Here is an 18,488-nt window from a genome sequence, read left to right as displayed (position 1 = left end):
TTGGACATGTTTACAGTTATGAGGTACACCTATTGTATAGTACAACTTTACAACGTAGAGTCATAGCTAAGTATAGAAACATTTCTGCAGACAAATCTATGATGTTACGACGCTTCGCCCACAATCAAATTTGAATTATCCCATTGTATGGTCAATGAAGGAGCCGGAAATTTGGCTTACGAGGTGCAAGATTTGTAGCACGTTTGAGAAGGACTTTTTAATCCCAAGTTTTGGTAACAATTGTATCAAGTAATAACAACTTAATTAATTGATTAGGTGAAAAAACCGAGATATTCATGAAAATATAATATCCAATCAAAATGCGACAAAATAATAAGACTGTTTATTTAAAATAATAAGAATGTACGCGTGGAAAAATGAAAAACTTGAACTTAGAATTAAATAAAAGAAGCATTGATTTACAAAAAAAAAAATGTAGAATGTTGTAAGAGTTTACCATGGGACGACTCAATTATATCTTCGACGGCTAAATTGATCAAACTTCTTCATAGTATTTAAAATAGCACTGATGCTCCCTTGAGCGCCAGTCATGCTAGCTCAACCTTCGTGGAGTGGTACGACTATGGATCATGACAGTTAAGCTTAGCCTACCTTCCTTATGTGATTCTTGAATTTTAAATTTGTGAAATTTGGTTCAAGATTGTCGCCAATTTCAAAATAATCGAATGTAATTTGTCGATTGGTGCTGACCAAAAACCACGATATTTGAGTATTTAATGCCACCGTAGAATAAGAATCTATACCACAGTAAATAAAAGCTACTGACAATTTTCTTAATTGTGTCTTCAATTATGTTTCCACAACTTGGTTCTCTCAAATTGATTATCAGATGCCGTGCCGACTATTTCAGCATCATCTCTTTTGCTCCTACCGATAGACACCAGACCTTTATTTTGGTGACAATTAGAAAGTGAAAGCTGAGCATAATCAAAATTCTCACCAAGATATATACGGATAGAAAGTCAACCCACATTGGAGTTCGCCCTCCCCTTAGCATAGTTCATAATTGAACGCAGTTCTCGGATTACTCGATACCCGCGTTAGGTGTTTTGACCCATAGTATCTGTTAGTAGTTTATGTGGTAAAAAAAATCCCTTACTTATCATATTAGGTGATTTTTCACTTATTAGTGTCTTTTAACCCAACCGAAATTGAGCTTATCAAACAAGCTTGAATATTCAATTTTTAGCGCTTAATTGGGTCGTCAAATAGGCCTTAAGAGACTTTATTAGAAAATTGTTGCGATTGTACAAATTATAAGTTCAAGACCATATGAAAAAGCAACAGATGGAGATTATGAAACTGTGTGATGAAATTGAAAATTAAGTGCTGAAAATTTTAAGGTGTCGATTATGTTCAGTCCCAAAAATAGGAATAAAAGGTTTGCTGATAATTGAAAATCGATAGTAAAATATTATGAATCCTTAACAAGTACAGAAAAATGACAAGATAATTACCATGACCAATTCGGCTTTAAAATTTTCAATTTGATCAATTCAGCTCTGAACCTTTCAATTTGACCAATTTAGTCAATGTAGTACTTTCGACCAAAATTGGTCAGAAATCGATAACGTCTATATCGGCTCTCCTACGTGGCATAGCCAGCATGATATGGACAATTTGTACAATTTCTTTTAAATTCTTTTGTGCCACGTAAGATACCCGACATCAGCATCATCGATTACTAGCCAAAATTGGTCAGAAATAGTGCATTGGCAAATATTCAAAGGTTTATGACTAAATCGATCATTGTACGGTAGGTTTACTACTTTTTTTTGGTAGTTTTCCCAAAAAAAAATAACTATTATCAATAGGTTTCATCACAAATATTTGGCAAGATTTTGGATTACCAATAATTATTTTTAATTTGAACGAATTAAGTAACTCCTCTTTTACTTGATAGATAAATTGGATTTTTGGCTAAATGTAATGATGTAAGTCAATTTTATTTAAAGTTGGCAAATTTAATCTCATTAAACCTGTGAGATTTCATAGGACCACTGTGAATTATTCTAAACGCTTAAGCTGTTCATAGTTTAATATTTAATTATTCTAACACTCTTTCTCAAACAAATGGGGCCTGGAAAGATTTGAACTCAGGATTTCCAGTTCTGATACCGTATGAGACATTGCGGGACAATTGCCAACTGTTATAATAGCTTAAACTCTTAGATGAATGTGTGATTTAATGTTTAATCATTCTAACAAAACCGTCAAGTTTTTTTAAGTTTTCGACACTTAATTTGGTTATCAAATGAGCCCAGTACATTTATCTTTGAAATCCCCTACAAGTCCGACCATCCGCCGGTCCATGCTGGTCTGAGAATTCGTAACTCGACCCGGTCAGATCCCAGAGGCCCATTTCCCGGTTCGACCAAAGCAATTTTTGCGGTAGAAGTAGTAGTAGACCAGTAGACACCGGGCAAAACAATGTCTAAAATCTCCACAGCATGCTGGTCTTTTGCTCGTCGCACGTCTGGCGAGGGCGTGATATCGTCCGAGCCTGGAAATTCCAAGAATCGGAAGCAGGAAATTCCAGGAAAATTAACAGGATTACCTTATTTTCCTGGAAAATTACCCGTGTCCCTCACGCCACTGTCTATATGTCGTGCTCCTCTCTCTCTCTCTCTGTCTCTCTCTGCGTGACACGCACGTGCGCGTACACACGACGACAACAAGAAGCAGCCAAACTTGCGAGGAGACTCGAGTAGGTGAGAGAGACTAATTTTTTTTATTTTTTTGCAGCAGTAGTAGTAGACTGGTAGTTACTGGCAGCCGAACACGCTCGTTTTTTTGGCTTGTCGCACGTCCAACGAGGCGTGAAGCATTTTCCAGGAAAATTACCCAGGAGACCTGATTTCCCCGGAAAATTACCCGTGTCAGTCACGCCGCCGTCTAGATGTCGTTCTCCTCTCTCTCTCTCTCTCTCCGTAACCCACACATGCGCGTACACACGACGACAACGACGACAACCAGTCACAAACTTGCGAGGAGACTCGAGCCTGTGCGAGACAAAGTTCGACCGCCACGACGAGACGAAAGAGAGCGACGGATGGATGCTTCTTCCGCCGAACAAAGTCAATTCGAGAGGATATATTAATTTTTGTGACGTTGCACCGCGTGATCGAAAATGTGATTGTTGCGCTAGTGCTACGTGCTGCAAGATTGATACGATTCCCGTGTCGTTCACGATTTTTGGGCTCATCCATTTTGTTACGGTTTTTGAGTTTTGCGCGCGAGGAATCTTGGTCGAGTCGCGTGGTGAGCCATACAGGATGCGACTCCCCATCTTAGATTACTCGAGTGAAGGCTGTTATAAATGGGATCTTACGGGAAGTCCCCTTTCGATCGGTTTGCAATGGCACTACAAAATTTTGTCATCGTATTGAAATCTTGAAATTGTCAACCAAAGAAAAAAAAAGGGACGAATTACAAACTATTAAAGAAATAATATCCGGCACGGCACATCTCCTATTGGACGAGGGGCACAATTTCAAATTTTCAATAAAATTTTGAGAGTATGTGGAAATACTTTTCGCATCACCCATCCCAAACGCGTAAGAGGATAAGGGTGCGTATGGTAACGTTTCTATTTCTGGAAATAATTTCTTTTCAGAAATAGTTTTTTTCTATTTCTATTTCCTAGAAGAGTTTCTGAGCAAAATAATGCGTTTGGTAACTACACAAAATTTATATTATTGGAATAGAAAAAGAACAGAAATGCGTTTGGTACAACCAAAAAAATTTCTATTCCCAATTTTTTGCATTCAAATTTATATTTTTTATTTAACTATAAGTACAAGTTGTAAGTGAAAAAAACCAATAAGCATGGTTTATTTGTTTGTCTAATCCTTTTTAGGGGTTTAAAATCCCTTTTAATCCCTAAACTAAGGAATCTTAAAAAATACCACTTGGGCACCTCAAAAAATTTAAATTTCACTCAAAGTTAGTAGCCACAAGTATTCTAAGCAATTCTATGAAGTTTTGAATTTTTTTATTTTTTTTGGACACCTCAAAAATTTAAATTTCACTCAAAGTGGGTGGCCATAAGTATTTTAAATCATTCTATGAAGTTTTGAATTTTTGAATTTTTTATTATTTTTGGGCACCTCAAAAAATTTAAATTTCACTCAAAATGGGTGGCCACAGGTATTCTAAGTCATTATGTGAAGTTTTAAATTTTTTGATTTTTTTTGGGCACTTCAAAAAATTTAAATTTCACTCAATGTGGATGGCCACGGTATTCCAAGCCATTCTGTGAATTTTTATTTTATTTTTTTGGGATAAAATTTATTAAAATTTTTTACTTTCCCTAAATCTGTTTATTTTTATTTTCTAGAAAAAAATTTATGAATTTAATTTTAATTTTTTTCAATTTCATAATTTTGCAAATTTTTATGGGTTTTCTGAGTTTTTCAGATTTTTATGGATTTTCTGAGAATTTTTTTTAATTTTTATGAATTTTTGAAAATTTTTAATTTTTTATAAAATTTTATGAATTTTTTTTATTATTCCCTCCGGGAATGGACCGGACCTGTGCTTTGAGACGGTTTACAAACGATGGAGGATGGAGGAGGAGTTGAGGTTGCGACTTGAGGACCAGACCTTTCTATTTCTTTTTTTATTTTTAGGAACAAAGAAGTAGAAAAAATCTACTTCTTATTTCTGCTCCAAATCTATTTCTTGACCATTTTTCTATTTTAGGAAATAGAAAAATAAAATGCGTTACCAAACAGATTTCTATTCACTTTTTGTTCCAGAAAACAGAAAAACAAAAAAATAAAAAAATAGAAACGTTACTAAACACGTTCTAAGCTTGAGCTCGAAACTAGGCCCCGGTACGCCACAAAGCCAAAAGCAGGCCTTTGGCAGTGGCCTTGACAAAAGCCAACTGAGTGGGCCCCACCTCACTAAGCCAAAAAAACCTTAAAATAATTTAATCCCTCTACCGTGTAATACTATTCCACACGCATTCTCTCTCTCTCTCTCTCTCTCTCTCTCTCTCTCTCTCTCTCTCTTCCTCTTTTTTTTTTTTTTGATTTCCATTGAAATTAGTTCTCTTTGTAAAATAACTAAATAGTTTACGACGTCAAAGAATTCTATCCGTGCAAAGAAATTTCTGGTTTTTGAGGAATTTTTAGTTTCATGAAATGCTTGATTTTTGTTCATAATCGTCCAGATAAAATACATGAATTCATTTCCTTTAATATTAGTGGCCAATTAAGTAAAATCCTCCTTTAAAAGTATGCACGACAGAATATATGCGGTATATAAACGGATGTATATAATCATTTTGCTCAAAAGTATGTCAAAAAAAGTTCGGCATTATTATAATGGGTTAATACCACGAAAAACCCTAAACTGGTACACTTGTGATAATTTTACCCAAAACTATTTTTTTGACTATAAAAAACCCCAAACTGGTACACTTGTGACAAATCTACCATAAACTATTTTTTTGACCACCAAAAACCCCAAATTGGTATACATGTGATAATTTTACCCCGAAACTAATTTTTTAATATTATTTTTTATTTTTTAGATTTTTTTTATTAATTTTTTATTTTTTCTTTACTTTTTATTTTTCCTTTCTCTTCAACCTCTGGCCGGTCGTCGGACCGGTGACCGGCCAGAGGAGGAAGCCGGCGAGGTCGGCCCTGCCGACCACTGGCGAGGCTCGACCTCGCCGATATTGGGCGAGGTTGGCCTCGCCTTGCAACGGCGAGGTTGAGCCTCGCCAGATCTGGCGGGGGCCCGACCCCGCCTGCCGCTAGCGAGGCACCACCTCGCCCAACGCCGGCGAGGTCGGCCTCGCCCTGCAACGGCGAGGTCGGCCTCGCCCTGCAACGGCGAGGTCGGCCTCTCCTAATGACGGCGAGGTTGAGCCTCACCAGCGGCCGGCGGGACCGAGCCCTCGCCAGATCTGGCGAGGCTCAACCTCTCCATTGTGGGGCGAGGTCAGCCTTGCCGGCGTTGGGTGAGGTCGAGCCTCGCCAGATTTGGCCAGGGCTCGGCCCCGCCATTGCAAGGCGAGGTCAGCCTCGCCGGCGTTGGGCGAGGTCGGCCTCGCCCTGCAACGGCGAGGTCGAGTCTTGCCAGATCCGGCGAGGGCCCGGCCCCGCCGGCCGCTGGTAAGGCTCGACCTCGCCGGCGTTGGGCGAGGCCGACCTTGCCGTTGCAAGGCGAGGCCGACCTCGCCCAACGCCGGCGAGGTCGAGCCTCGCTAGCGGCCGGCGGGGCCGACCTCGTTGGCTTCCGCCTCTGGCCGATCGCGGGACCGGACCGGCCAGAGGTTGAAGAGAAAGGAAAAAAAAAGTAAAGAAAAAATAAAAAAAATTCGAAAAATAAAAAATAATATTAAAAAATTGGTTCGGGGTAAAATTATCACATGTATACCAGTTTGGGGTTTTTGGTGGTCAAAAAAATAGTTCGAGGTAGATTTGTCACAAGTGTACCAGTTTGGGATTTTTTATGATTAAAAAAATAGTTTGGGGTAAAATTGTCATAAATGTACCAGTTTAGGGTTTTTTGTGGTATTAACCCTTAAATAAAAGAAGCATTGATATACAATATATATAGACACACACAGAATGTCATAAGAGTTTAACATGGGACGACTCAATTATATTTTCGATGGCTAAATTGATCAAACTTCCTGATAGTATTTAAAATAGCACTGATGCTCCCTTGAGTGCCGATCATGGTAGCTCGAGCTTCCTTGAGTGGTACGACTGTGGATCACAATAGCTAAGTTTTAACCTACTTTCGTTGGATGATTCTCGAATTTTGAATTTGTATAATCTGGTTCAAGATTTTTTACAATAGAGAGTCCCCTCGTCGCCAATTTTCAAAATAATCGAATGTAATTTATCGATTGGTGCTGACCAAAAAGCACGATATTCGAGTAATTAATGCCACCGTAGGATAAGAAACTATACCACAGTAAATAAAAGCTACTGAAAATTTCTTAATTGGGTCTTCCATTATGTTTCCACAACTTGGTTCACTCAAATTGATTATCCAATGTCGTGCCGACTATTTCTGCATCATCTCTTTTGCTACTACTAATGGACATGAGACCTTTAATTTGTCTGAATCAGTGGCTATAGATTGTTTAATAAAGCCTAAAAAAAATACGTCGAACATTTCAATAGTGAAATTTATGCGTTGGAAATTTAAAATTTCGAAATTTTGAAAAATAAAGTTGTTTGATGACAATTAGAAAGTGATAGCTGAATATAATCAAAATTCTCACCAAAATATGTACCGACAGTAAGCCATCCCACATTAGGTGTTTTGACCCATGGTATCTGTTAGTAGTTTATGTGGTTAAAAAAAATCCCTTACTTATCAGATTAAGTGGATTTTTTTTACTTAATTGTGTCTTTTAAGTCAGATCCAAATTAAGCTTATCAAACAAGCTTAGCCTCATTAATTGCCGAATATTCAATTTTTAGCGCTTAATTGGCGGGTCATCAAATAGGCCTTAAAAGACTTTATTAGAAAATTTTCACAAGTTTAATGATTTGATTGCACAAATTGTAAGTTCAAGGCCACATGAAAAAGCAACAGATGGAGATTATGAGACTGTGTAATAAAATTGAAAATTAAGTGCTGAAAATTTAAGTACTACATTTTGAGTGTTGATTTTGTTCAGTCCCAAAAATAGGAATAAAAGGTTTTATGATAATTAAAAATCGATAGTTGAATATTACGAGTCCTTAACAAGCATAGAAAAAATGATGGGATAATTACCATGATCAATTTAGTTCTAAATCTTTCAATTTGACCAATTCAGTTCTAAACATTTCAATTTGACTAATTTAATCCTATACCTTTTGAAAATTAGCCAATGTAGTACTTTCAGCCAAAATTGATCAGAAATTCAATAACCTGTACATCGGCCGTCCCACGTGGCTTGGCTAGCACGATGTGGACAATTTATACTATTTTTTTAAAATTCTTTTGTGCCACGCAAGACGGTCGACGTCAATGACATCGATTACTGGCTAAAATTGGCCGGAAATACTACATTGGCAAATCTTCAAAAGGCTTATAACTAAATTGACCATTGTATAATAGGTTTATGACTTTTTTTTGGTAGTTTTCCCGAAAAAAAAAAGTGACTATCATTAGTAGGTTTCATCACTATATTTGGCAAGATTTTGGATTACCAATAATTATTTTTAGTTTGGACGAATTAAGTAACTCCTCTTTTACTTACTAGATAAATTGGATTTTTGAATAAACCTAATCACGTAAGTCAATCTTATTTAAAGTTAGCAAGCAAGTTTAATCTCGTTAAACCGTCGAGTTTTTTAATTTTTCGACACTTAATTTGGTTATCAAACAAGCCCAGTACTTTTCACCTTTGAAATCCCCTACGGGTCCGATCATCCCCCGGTCCATGCTCGTCTAAGAATTCATAAGTCGACCCAGTCCGATCCCAACACTCAATTGGAAGTAGGATGAATTTTCCAGGAAAATTAACAGGGATTTACCTGATTTTCCCGGAAAATTACCCGTGTCAGTCACGCCACTGTCAATATGTCGTGCTCCTCTCCCTCTCTCTCTCTCCGTGACACGCACGTGCGCGTACATGCGACGACGATGACAACAAGAAGCAGCCAAACTTGCGAGGAGACGCAAGTAGGTGAGAGAAACCAAGTTTTTTTTTTTGGCAGTAGTAGTAGTAGTAGACTGGTAGTTACTGGGCAGCCCACGCTGGCTATTTTGCTCGTCGCACGTCTGACGAGGCGTGAAGCATTTTCCCGGAAAATTACCCATGGAAACCTGATTTTCCCGGAAAATTACCCGCATCGGTCACGCCGCTGTCTACATGTCGTTCTCCTCTATCTCTCTCCGTGACCCGCATGTGCGTGTACACACGACGACGATGACGACGACAACCAGTCACAAGCTTGCGAGGAGACTCGAGCCGGTGCAAGACAAAAGTTTGTCCGCCCCGACAAGACCAAAGAGAGCGACGGATGGATGCATCTTCCGCTGAACAAAGTCACAATTCGAGAGGATGTATTGACGTTTGTGACGTTGCACCGTGTGATTGAAAACGTGATTGTTGCGCTAGTGCTATGTGCTCCAAGATCGATATGATTCCCGCGCCGTTCGCGATTTTTCGGGCTCATCCATTTTGTTAAGGTTATCGAGTTTTGCGCGCGAGGAAGCTCGGTCGAGTTGGGTGGAGAGCCATACGGGATGCGGCTCCCCATCTTAGGTTTGCTCGAGTGAAGGCTGTTATAAATGGGATCTTACCAAAAGTCCCGTTTCGATCGGCTCGCGGCGGAGCTACGAAATTTTGTCGTCGTACTTGTTCGGCGAAAGGTTTTGGGTCAATACCACGAAAAATCCTAAAATGGTACAGCTGTGACAATTTTACTCAAAACTAATTTTTTTACCATAAAAAATCCCAAACTGGTACACCTGTGATAAATTTAACCCGAACTATTTTTTTTACCACTGAAAATCCCAAACTGCTATATTTGTGACAATTTTATCTCGAACTAATTTATTATTATTTTTTATTATTTTTCGATTTTTTTTATTTTTTCTTTTCTTTTCTTTTTTTCCTTCATTTTCTTCTTTTTCAACCTTTGATTGGTCGCCGGTCCGGCGACTAGCCAGAGGCGGAAGCCAGTGAGCGCTCGGCCCCGCCGGTCGCTAGGGAGGCTCGACCTCGCTAGCGCTGGGCGAGGCCGACCTCGTCGTTGCTGGCGGGGCATGCAACGGCGAGGTCGGCCTCGCCCAACATCGGCGAGGTCGAGCCTCGCCTGGCGGGACTGAGCCTCGCCTGGCGGGGCCGAGCCCTCGCAGGCTTCCACCTCTGGCCGGTCGCAGGTCCGGCGACTAGTCAGAGGTTGAAAATGAAGAGGATGAAGGAAAAAAAGAAAAGAAAATAAAAAATAAATAAATAAATTCGAAAAAATTAAAAATTAAAATTAAAAAATTAGTTCGGAATAAAATTGTCACAAATATACCAGTTTGAGATTTTTGGTGATCAAAAAAATGGTTCAGGGTAAATTTGTCACAGGTATACCGATTTTGAATTTTTTATGGCCAAAAAAATAGTTTGAGGTAAAATTGTCACAGCTGTATCAATTTGAGATTTTTCGTGGTATTAACCCAAAGGTTTTATCGAATTGAATTTCTTCTTGCGGAATCGACACTTTCAATCGAAGAGGGCTGTCGCGGTCATTCCCCGAATTCTAGATAATCGATATAGGTTGGGGGTGGTCCGTGCGTGCTTTGCACTTTTTAACGAGATGGACAGGCATTGATACCTTGGAATTGTCAACCAAAGAAAAGAAAAAGGACGAATTACAAAAATATTAAAGAAATAATATCAGTCACGGCACATCTTCAATTAGACCGGGGGGGGATGGGGTTTGTCAAAACACTTTCGCGTTCTCGTTACACGGACGCCATCCGTCCCACGTCACACGTTACGACGATGGAACGTGTAAGAGGATAAGCTTGAGCTCGAAATTTGGTCACGTATCCCGAAAGCCAAAAGCAGCACATCAGCCAATTGAGTGGGCCCCCAACCTAAGCAAAAAAACCCTTAAAATAATTTAATCCCTCTGCTACGTAATAATATTCCACACGCATTCTCTATTTTTGTCTTCATTTTTTTTTATTTCCATTTAAATTAGTTCTCTTCGTAAAATAAATAAATAGTTTACGCTGTCGAAAAATTTTATCCGCGCAAAGAAATTTCCAATTTTTGAGGAATTTTCAATTTTCATGAAATGCTTGATTTTTATTCGTGCTCGTCGTCCAGGATAAAATACACGTATTCATGTCCTTTGATACTAGTGGCTGGGTAAGTAAAATCCTCCTTTAAAAGTATGCACGGTAGAATGTATGCGGTATATAAACGGATGTATATGACCATTTTGCTTAGAAGTATGTAAAAAACGTTCGGAGTAATTATAATAGAATTGTAAAATCATGTCATCATGGTTTTACTTCAATTGTATTATAAACAGAAAATATTTACATATCAAATCAAGCAGCAATAAATCATTTTGATATGCACGTATATGTATTCTAAATAGATATTTATAATATGCATTCGTTAGTTGTTCCAATTTATAAGTTATGATTGCGTGTGATCAGAAATGACTAATTGAATTTTCTCTCACTTGTTCAAAGCCACACGTAAATAACTAATCTTCGAGCATGTCACCCATTGATTAGAGATTGGCTCGACAAGATTTACCTTAAACCCGCGTTAAAAAGCAAAAATAGTTCAATTATTAAACAGGCAAAAGCGGAAAAAAGAAAAAGAAAAAAAAAACACACACACACACACACACAAACACAAAATTGTACATGCAAATTAGTAAAATCGGAGAAAAGGAAAATTGCTAAAATCGGCAACGTTTCCCGGAAATGTACACGAGGTCACTTTTCTGGGAAATGCATGTGCCTTTCTCCTTCATGGCGTTGTACAAAACGGGACGCAATCCAATGATTACTACGTGTTCATCCACTTCGAGTTCGAGTTCGTTAGATTCTACTGTCTGATTCCTTTGTCTGCTACTTTCTTGCGGCGACCAAACACTCCCCTAGATTCCGACACTTTCCCCTGTCTCTTGATAAGCTCCCACGGAAGAACAGGGGAAGATCGCGTCCATGGCGAAGAGAGCTTTGACCTCCTCTTCTTCGGGTCAACCAAGTCAACCCAAGTCATGTTTTTGGCTACTATTGATAGACACGAGACCTTTAATTTGCCGGGACCTGAGACTGTAGCTTGTCTAAGAAAACTGACAAAGAGCTGAAAATTTAACTGTTGAAAATCTTAAATCTTGGAGATTTAAAATATAAAGTTGTTTGCTGACAATTAGAGCTGAATATAATCAATTTCTTACCAAAATATAGAGCAATGATCTTTATTTGTAAGTGTTAGCAATATTTATGTTAAGCTTCTAATTACTATCAATTATTTTTTTCTATCAGACGAATTAAGTAAGCCATCTCAAATTGGCAATCACCCTTGCCCTATTATAGTTTATAACCCAATGTGACCTTGGGATTAGTCAGTATTGACATTAGGTGTTTTGATCCCTAATATTAGTTAGCAGTTTATGTGGAAAAAAAAATCTTTTACTTATCGAGGATTTTTTACTTAGTCGAGTCTTCTAAGTCAACAAATTAAGCTTGGCCTTAATAGTTGCTGGACTTTCAATTTTTAGCATTTAATCGGGTCATCAAACAGGCTTTAAGAGACTAAAGTTTTTACAAGTTTAATGATTTGATTGTACAAATTATAAGTTCAAGGGTACATTAAAAACACAACGAATGGAGACTGTGAGCCTATTTGATAAAACTGAAAATTAAGTGCCGAAAATTTAAGTACTGAGTTTCAAGTATTGATAGTCTTAAGTGCTAAAAATAGGAATAAAAGGTTTGATAATAGTTGAAAATTGATAATCAAATAATGTGAATCTCATACAAAAATATGACCAATTATTGGTAGGTTTTGTCAATATAATTGGGAAGATTCTAATTATCATCAATTATCTATCGAACGAATTAAGTAACTCATACATTTTTTTGTTTGTTTGACAAGTGATTCCTACTCTCTCTTTTTTTGTCTGTTATACTCTAACTCTCAATTCACTTTCAGACTTTTGCCTTGCCTCTGTCGAATCCCACGTTTGAAACTAAATGTCCCCATCCCTAACCCCTCCTGAGAAAGTGGAGAATCGAATTCCACACCAATCCCTTCCTAAGTAGAAAGGATGGCATCTGGGGTAAGCCCCAGTGGTTAAGTAACTCCTATCTTATTCACCATATAAAGTGGATTTTTGACTCAATGTAATCATCTAAGTCAGTTATGACAAAAAAAAAAACATCTAAGTCGGTTCTCTTTAATGTTATAAGCTTAATCTCATGTAAATGCCGAAAATTTTTAATTTTTAACACTTAATTGAACTAAATGTCATTTTACCTTCGAAAATTCTCTACAAGTCCAATCATCTGGCTGTTCATGCTCATCTAAGAATCTGTAATTCGATCGCGTCCGATCGGAAAGGCTATAAAACATTGCCGTTTCCCGGTTCAACCAAAGCATTTTTGCAGTAGTAGTAGTTGTAGACTGGAAGTTACCGGGCAAAATGGCGTCTAAAAACTACCAAACATGTTGGTTCTCTTTTGATCGTTGCACGTCGGACGAGAGTGTGAAATGAAAATGAACCGAAAATGTCAAAACCGAAACCCTGAAGCATTTTCCAGGAAAATTAACGGGACCTGATTTTCGCGGAAAGTTAGCTGTGTCGGTCCCGCAACTGTCTATAGGTCGTTCTCTTCTTCTTCTTCTTCTTCGTCTTCTTCTTCTCCTCTCTCTCGCATGCAACAACAACTAGTCCGAAATAGCGAGGAGACTCGAGTCGGTGAGAGACGAAGTTCAACCGCCATGACGAGACAAAAGAGAGCGATGGATGGAAGGCTTCTTCCGCTGAAGAAAGTCAACCGGAGAGGAAGTACAACGTGTGAGATGTTGCATTACGTGATTGAAACGTGCTGCATAATTGACACAACATATCTGCATCATTCGCGATTTTGCTCATCCCTTTCATTGCGGCTTCAAGTGTTTGCCCGTATCGAGACTTTGTCGAGTCGCGTGGAGAATGAGACTCCTATCTTTAAGGATTAATACCAAGAAAAATCTCAAACTGATATATAATAAATTTACATCAAATTAATTTTTTGATCATTAAAAATCATAAACGAGCTAATCTATAAAAAAATTTACCCCAAATTAATTTTTCAACCACCAAAAACTCCAAACCAATATATTTGTGATATACCCTATGTTAATTTCTGTTAAATTGGTATAATACTGGTATAGCTGCGACAATCGAAAGGCAAATCCCAAAAAAATAAACTTGTCAACTGCCACGTGTATCCAACTCAGCAATTTAACGGTAAAATTTAATAGAAAACAGAGGGTAAATTTGTCACAGGTGTACCAGTTTAGGGTCTTTGATGGTTAAAAAATTAATTTGGAGTAAATTTATCACGGGTGCATAAATTTAGGGTTTTTCGTGATATTAACCCTATCTTCAATTACTCGAGTTAAGGCTATTAAATAGGATTTTATGAAACTCTAATTTTTTTTATTGATTTACAAGACTCTGAACTTTGCTATTATAAGGTTTAATTAAATCCATATTCTTCATAAACTCACTATTTTTTTGGGTGAAGAATCCATCCTTCGTTTCATAAATAGTTAATACCACGGAGAACTCCAAACTAATATACTTGTGATAAATTTACCCCAAATTAATTTTTTGACCATCATAAACCCTAAATTGGTACATTTATGATAAATTTACTTTCCATTAATTTCTATTAAATCATATTAATACTACGAAAATTCACAAACTGGTAACAGAGAGTAAAACCCCAAATTGGTAAATCCGTTAACTGCCACATGTTATCCAACTCTGCAATTTGATTGTAAAATTTAACGGAAACTAACGGATGATAAATTTGTTACAAATGTACTGATTTAGAGTCTTTGGTGGTCAAAAAATTAATTTGTGGTCAATTTGTTATAGGTGTGATAGTTTGGAGCTTTTTGTGGTATTAACCATTTCATAAATGACCACCGATTAATAATTTGATATTCTTTACAATTTATTTATTTATTTTTCCTTTTTTTTCTTTCTCTTTCTTTTTTTGTTCTTCTTCCCTTCTTCTTCTCCCTCTAGTTGGTTGCCAGACCTCAGCGACTGGCTAGAAGCGAGGGCCGATGAGGTTGCCCTCGCCAATGACTGGCTTGCACCAATGACGGACCTCGCCAAACCCTTGAAGTCATGAGGGCAGCCTCACTCAGGCCCCCTGCTTGCCTAACGATGCTCACCCTCACTGGATTTGGCAAGGGTTGAGCCTCATGTGGGCCCTCCCTTTTGGCCAGCCGCCGAGGTCCGGTAACTAACCAGAGGAAGAAGAAGAATGGAAGGGAAAAAAAAAGAAAGAGAAAAGAAAAATAAATAAATAACAGAAAAAATTAAAAATGTTATTAAAGATTGTTTATGTCAACATCGGTTATGCAATGCAGGATGGTTGGCGTCCGTGTCAGCGATTTGGTCAGATAGATTGAATTTGCACAAATGCAAATGGTTTATGACTCAATCGGTAAAAAAAAATTAGAATTAAATTGGTATATTTGTAATAAGTTTATGACCTTTTTGTACTTTTTTCCTAATGGGTACAATTTCAATTTTCAATAAATTTTGAAGCTTTATTGTAATATTTTCGCGCCACCTATGACACGTCATCACCAAACGCGTGAGAGGATAGACATTAACTCCAAGGTTTGGCAACGTAAGACAGAAAGCAAAGCCGCCTCCGTGGCGTTGACCAAAGCGTTTTACTCGCTTGGGTTGCAAAGCAAATCCACATGCACTGATTTTTTCTTTGCTCTTTTTTAAAATTTTTTTTTATAATTTCTGTCACCATTGAAGTTAGCTCTATTTAATTAACTAAGAAAATACTTTTCAAGTTATTGTCGATGAACATTATCCGTGCAATTCCATTGGCCACGATTAAATTTTTAATTCTACGAATTTTTCGTTTTATGAAACACATTATTTTTGCTTATATTCATCCACCAAGATAAAATCACACGCATCCATGTCCTTCAGTACCAAATGACCAATTAAGTAGAATCATCTTTTAATAATATACGAGACAGAAGACATACGATATACGGGCCTACGCATATCGTCATTTCTCTTGAAATTCCATCAAAAAAGTGTGGCGTTATTATTACATAATGGTAAAATAACAAATAATAAATCAAGCAACAGTAAATTGTTTCGACATCATCAATTGGATGGAGAGCCATATTAATAATTGATTTTTCTCCAACATTCCTCGAATGCTCATATATTTTCTCAATAGATAACTATAACACACATTTTATAGGTGTTATAGTTTACGAGTGGTAGTCACGTGTGATTACAAGAGATTATTTGACTATTTTTGACACTCGCTCAGGGTCACACATAGAAGATAACTAATATTCGAGCATGTGACCCATTGATCATAGATCGGAGTTGAAAAGATTTACCATAAACTCGGGTTTAAGGCAAAAATAGTTCAATTATTTAAGGATTAATGCCACGAAAAAATCTAAACTGGTATATCTGTGAAAATTCACTCCAAATTAATTTTTTGACCATCAAAAACCCTAAATTGATACACATGTGACAAATTTACCCTAAACTAATTTTTTGACCACCGCAAACCTCAAACCGGTATATTTATGACAAATTTACCCTCTGTTAAATTGGACTAATATCATGAAAAATCACAAACTGGTACACCTGTGACAAACGGAGGGACAAAACTTCAAATTAGTAAACCTGTCAACTGTAAAGTATTATCCAACTCAGACGGTAAAATTTAACGGAAACTAACGGATAGTAAAACTGTCACATGTGTACACTTTGTAATTTTTTGTAGTTAAAAAATTAATTCGAGGTAAATTTATCATAGATGTGTCAGTCTGGGATTTTCCATAATATTAACTCATTATTTAATAGGCAAGGAAATTGTATGTGCAGCTTCATAAGGTTCAGGAGGGCAAATTGCTAAAATCTAGAAAAGAAAAAAGAAATAATTCTAAAATAGGCAACAATTCCCAGAAATGAACTTCACTTTTCGCGGAAACGACGCGCCTACTGCTCCAGACACGACATTATAAAACACACTCCCATGATCACAAGCTCATTACTTCTGAATTTGAGCTTCAGTTCGTGCACGAACTGTTCATCGTCTCCTTCATCTCTCCGCTACATCTGTACCCATTAGTTCAGCAACCAAATCCTTCCGAAATTCAGACACTCTGTCAGTTCTTGTTAAGGTCAACCAAAAAAAAGAAGATCATGTCGACGCAAAAGAGAGCTCTGGCTTCCACTTCTTCAGGTCAAGCAAGTCTGCTCAAGAGGCCCCGCACCGCTCGAACGAAGTGAGTTCGCTCTCCCTTCTCCACGTTTCGATGCTCGATCGAGTTATTCGATGATCGTGTTAGTTTTAGCTTTACTTGTGGGGATATTCAATGAAGGGTCCTTAAGTTGAAGATTCTTGGAGTTAGAAACATGGCAAAGCCCGCGCTGAAGCATAGCATTGATTAGCCTTTTGCCTCGTGCAGTTCTAAATCGCTTTCGTTCTGGCTTTTGTTTGTGGGTTTGTGCTGTGGCTTTAATACGAAGTCCTAAAGACCTCGGATGTTGCCGTCTCGAATCTGTTATGCGAATTCGGCATGGGCCAATCGCAGTATTTCCTCCTTATTCGAATTGAACTCTGTTGGAAACTTTTACCTAGCAAGTGAGCTGTTATTGTCACTGGGTTACTTTGCTTTCCTGTTTGCTAAAATTTTCCTCTCTTGGTTGTACTTTTGTGCTGATCTGATCTTCACACAGTCAAACATGGCGTCGGTCCGGGAGGAATCACGTGCCGAGGAGCTGGTGGATGGAGAAGGTTGTCCGGAGAGTGGTAAGATAAAGTAGCCAACTTGGACATACAAAATACAGTCTTTATTGTACTTCAATGGCTGATCTCTTCAATTAGGAGCGGTTGGATGCATTTCTGACCTTGAAGTTAGTTTCCGGATAGAAATCCGCACGAGAAATTGTGGCGCGATGCGTAGAGAATTATTGTTGGAGTGGTAAAAATGACCCACTGACTGTTTTAGGCTTTTCCTGTGAAGCAACTCCACTAAGAACACGATTTACGCTTTTCATGTTGTTTTGGACAGCATGGATCACAAAAAGATCCAAATTTTCAATGAAGTGGCTTGGACATAATTGTCTCCTTGAATCTTGGAAAATGTGGTCGATGACATTTTGCAAGTTGAAGGAGGACAATGAAGATACCTGTGATGTGAAACCTGAATGAGATGAATTCGTGACAGATTGCAATGTAATTCTTCGCTATTGCTCTTTGCTGGACAGGTCAGAGAAGAGCTGGAGCTTGCTAAACCTCATTCGGCCGAATGCTGTCAAAGGTGAATATACTTCATTTGGTTTGTTGGCAGTAGCTCATTTGCATCAACTGATTCCTCCGGTAGAATTTCAATGTGTATTGTCTAGCCAACTTAAAATATCATCTGAGTATCATATGCCATCGATGCGTGATTCTGCTCAGCAAAGTGCAATACCTGCGCATATATCTATTTGTCAATCACTGAAAGGATGTCACGTTTGGAGATAGCTGCTGATTAACTTTACTTGCTTCTGTGATCAATGTACTGCATAAACATGTATTCCAGCTTTACGTAGACTTTATATGTTGCCTTAGATTAAGGGAGTGCATCAGACGGTCTGTTATCATTCTTTTAATACCATAATTGGGTCTGACATTCATTTATACTAGTAACTAAAGTGTTACAAATGGTGTGTCTATGTGTTGCGAATAAGTCCACAAGACAGCAG

The 18,488-nt window shown here is 37.8% G+C and overlaps 1 protein-coding gene across 3 annotated transcripts in view; it reads left to right on the top strand.

Moving 5' to 3' along the window:
- The window catches only part of LOC115687880 (calmodulin-binding protein 60 E-like), a 35,528-nt gene that overhangs the window by 9,687 nt on the left and 7,353 nt on the right, over nt 1–18,488 (top strand). For all 3 annotated transcript variants that reach the window (XM_030613596.2, XM_056315923.1, XM_056315922.1), the window contains exons 2-4: nt 16,872–17,023; nt 17,478–17,550; nt 18,009–18,061. In XM_030613596.2, coding sequence (XP_030469456.1) covers nt 16,941–17,023; nt 17,478–17,550; nt 18,009–18,061 — 209 coding nt within the window. In that variant the 5' untranslated portion in view covers nt 16,872–16,940. The remainder of the gene's footprint in view (nt 1–16,871; nt 17,024–17,477; nt 17,551–18,008; nt 18,062–18,488) is intronic.

This window comes from Syzygium oleosum, unplaced genomic scaffold (assembly GCF_021117445.2).
Source record: "Syzygium oleosum isolate NSW1041296 unplaced genomic scaffold, Sole_v2.1 Sole_v2.11, whole genome shotgun sequence".
NCBI classification, from domain to species: Eukaryota; Viridiplantae; Streptophyta; class Magnoliopsida; order Myrtales; family Myrtaceae; genus Syzygium; species Syzygium oleosum.
This window is presented reverse-complemented; position numbering and strand designations above follow the sequence as displayed.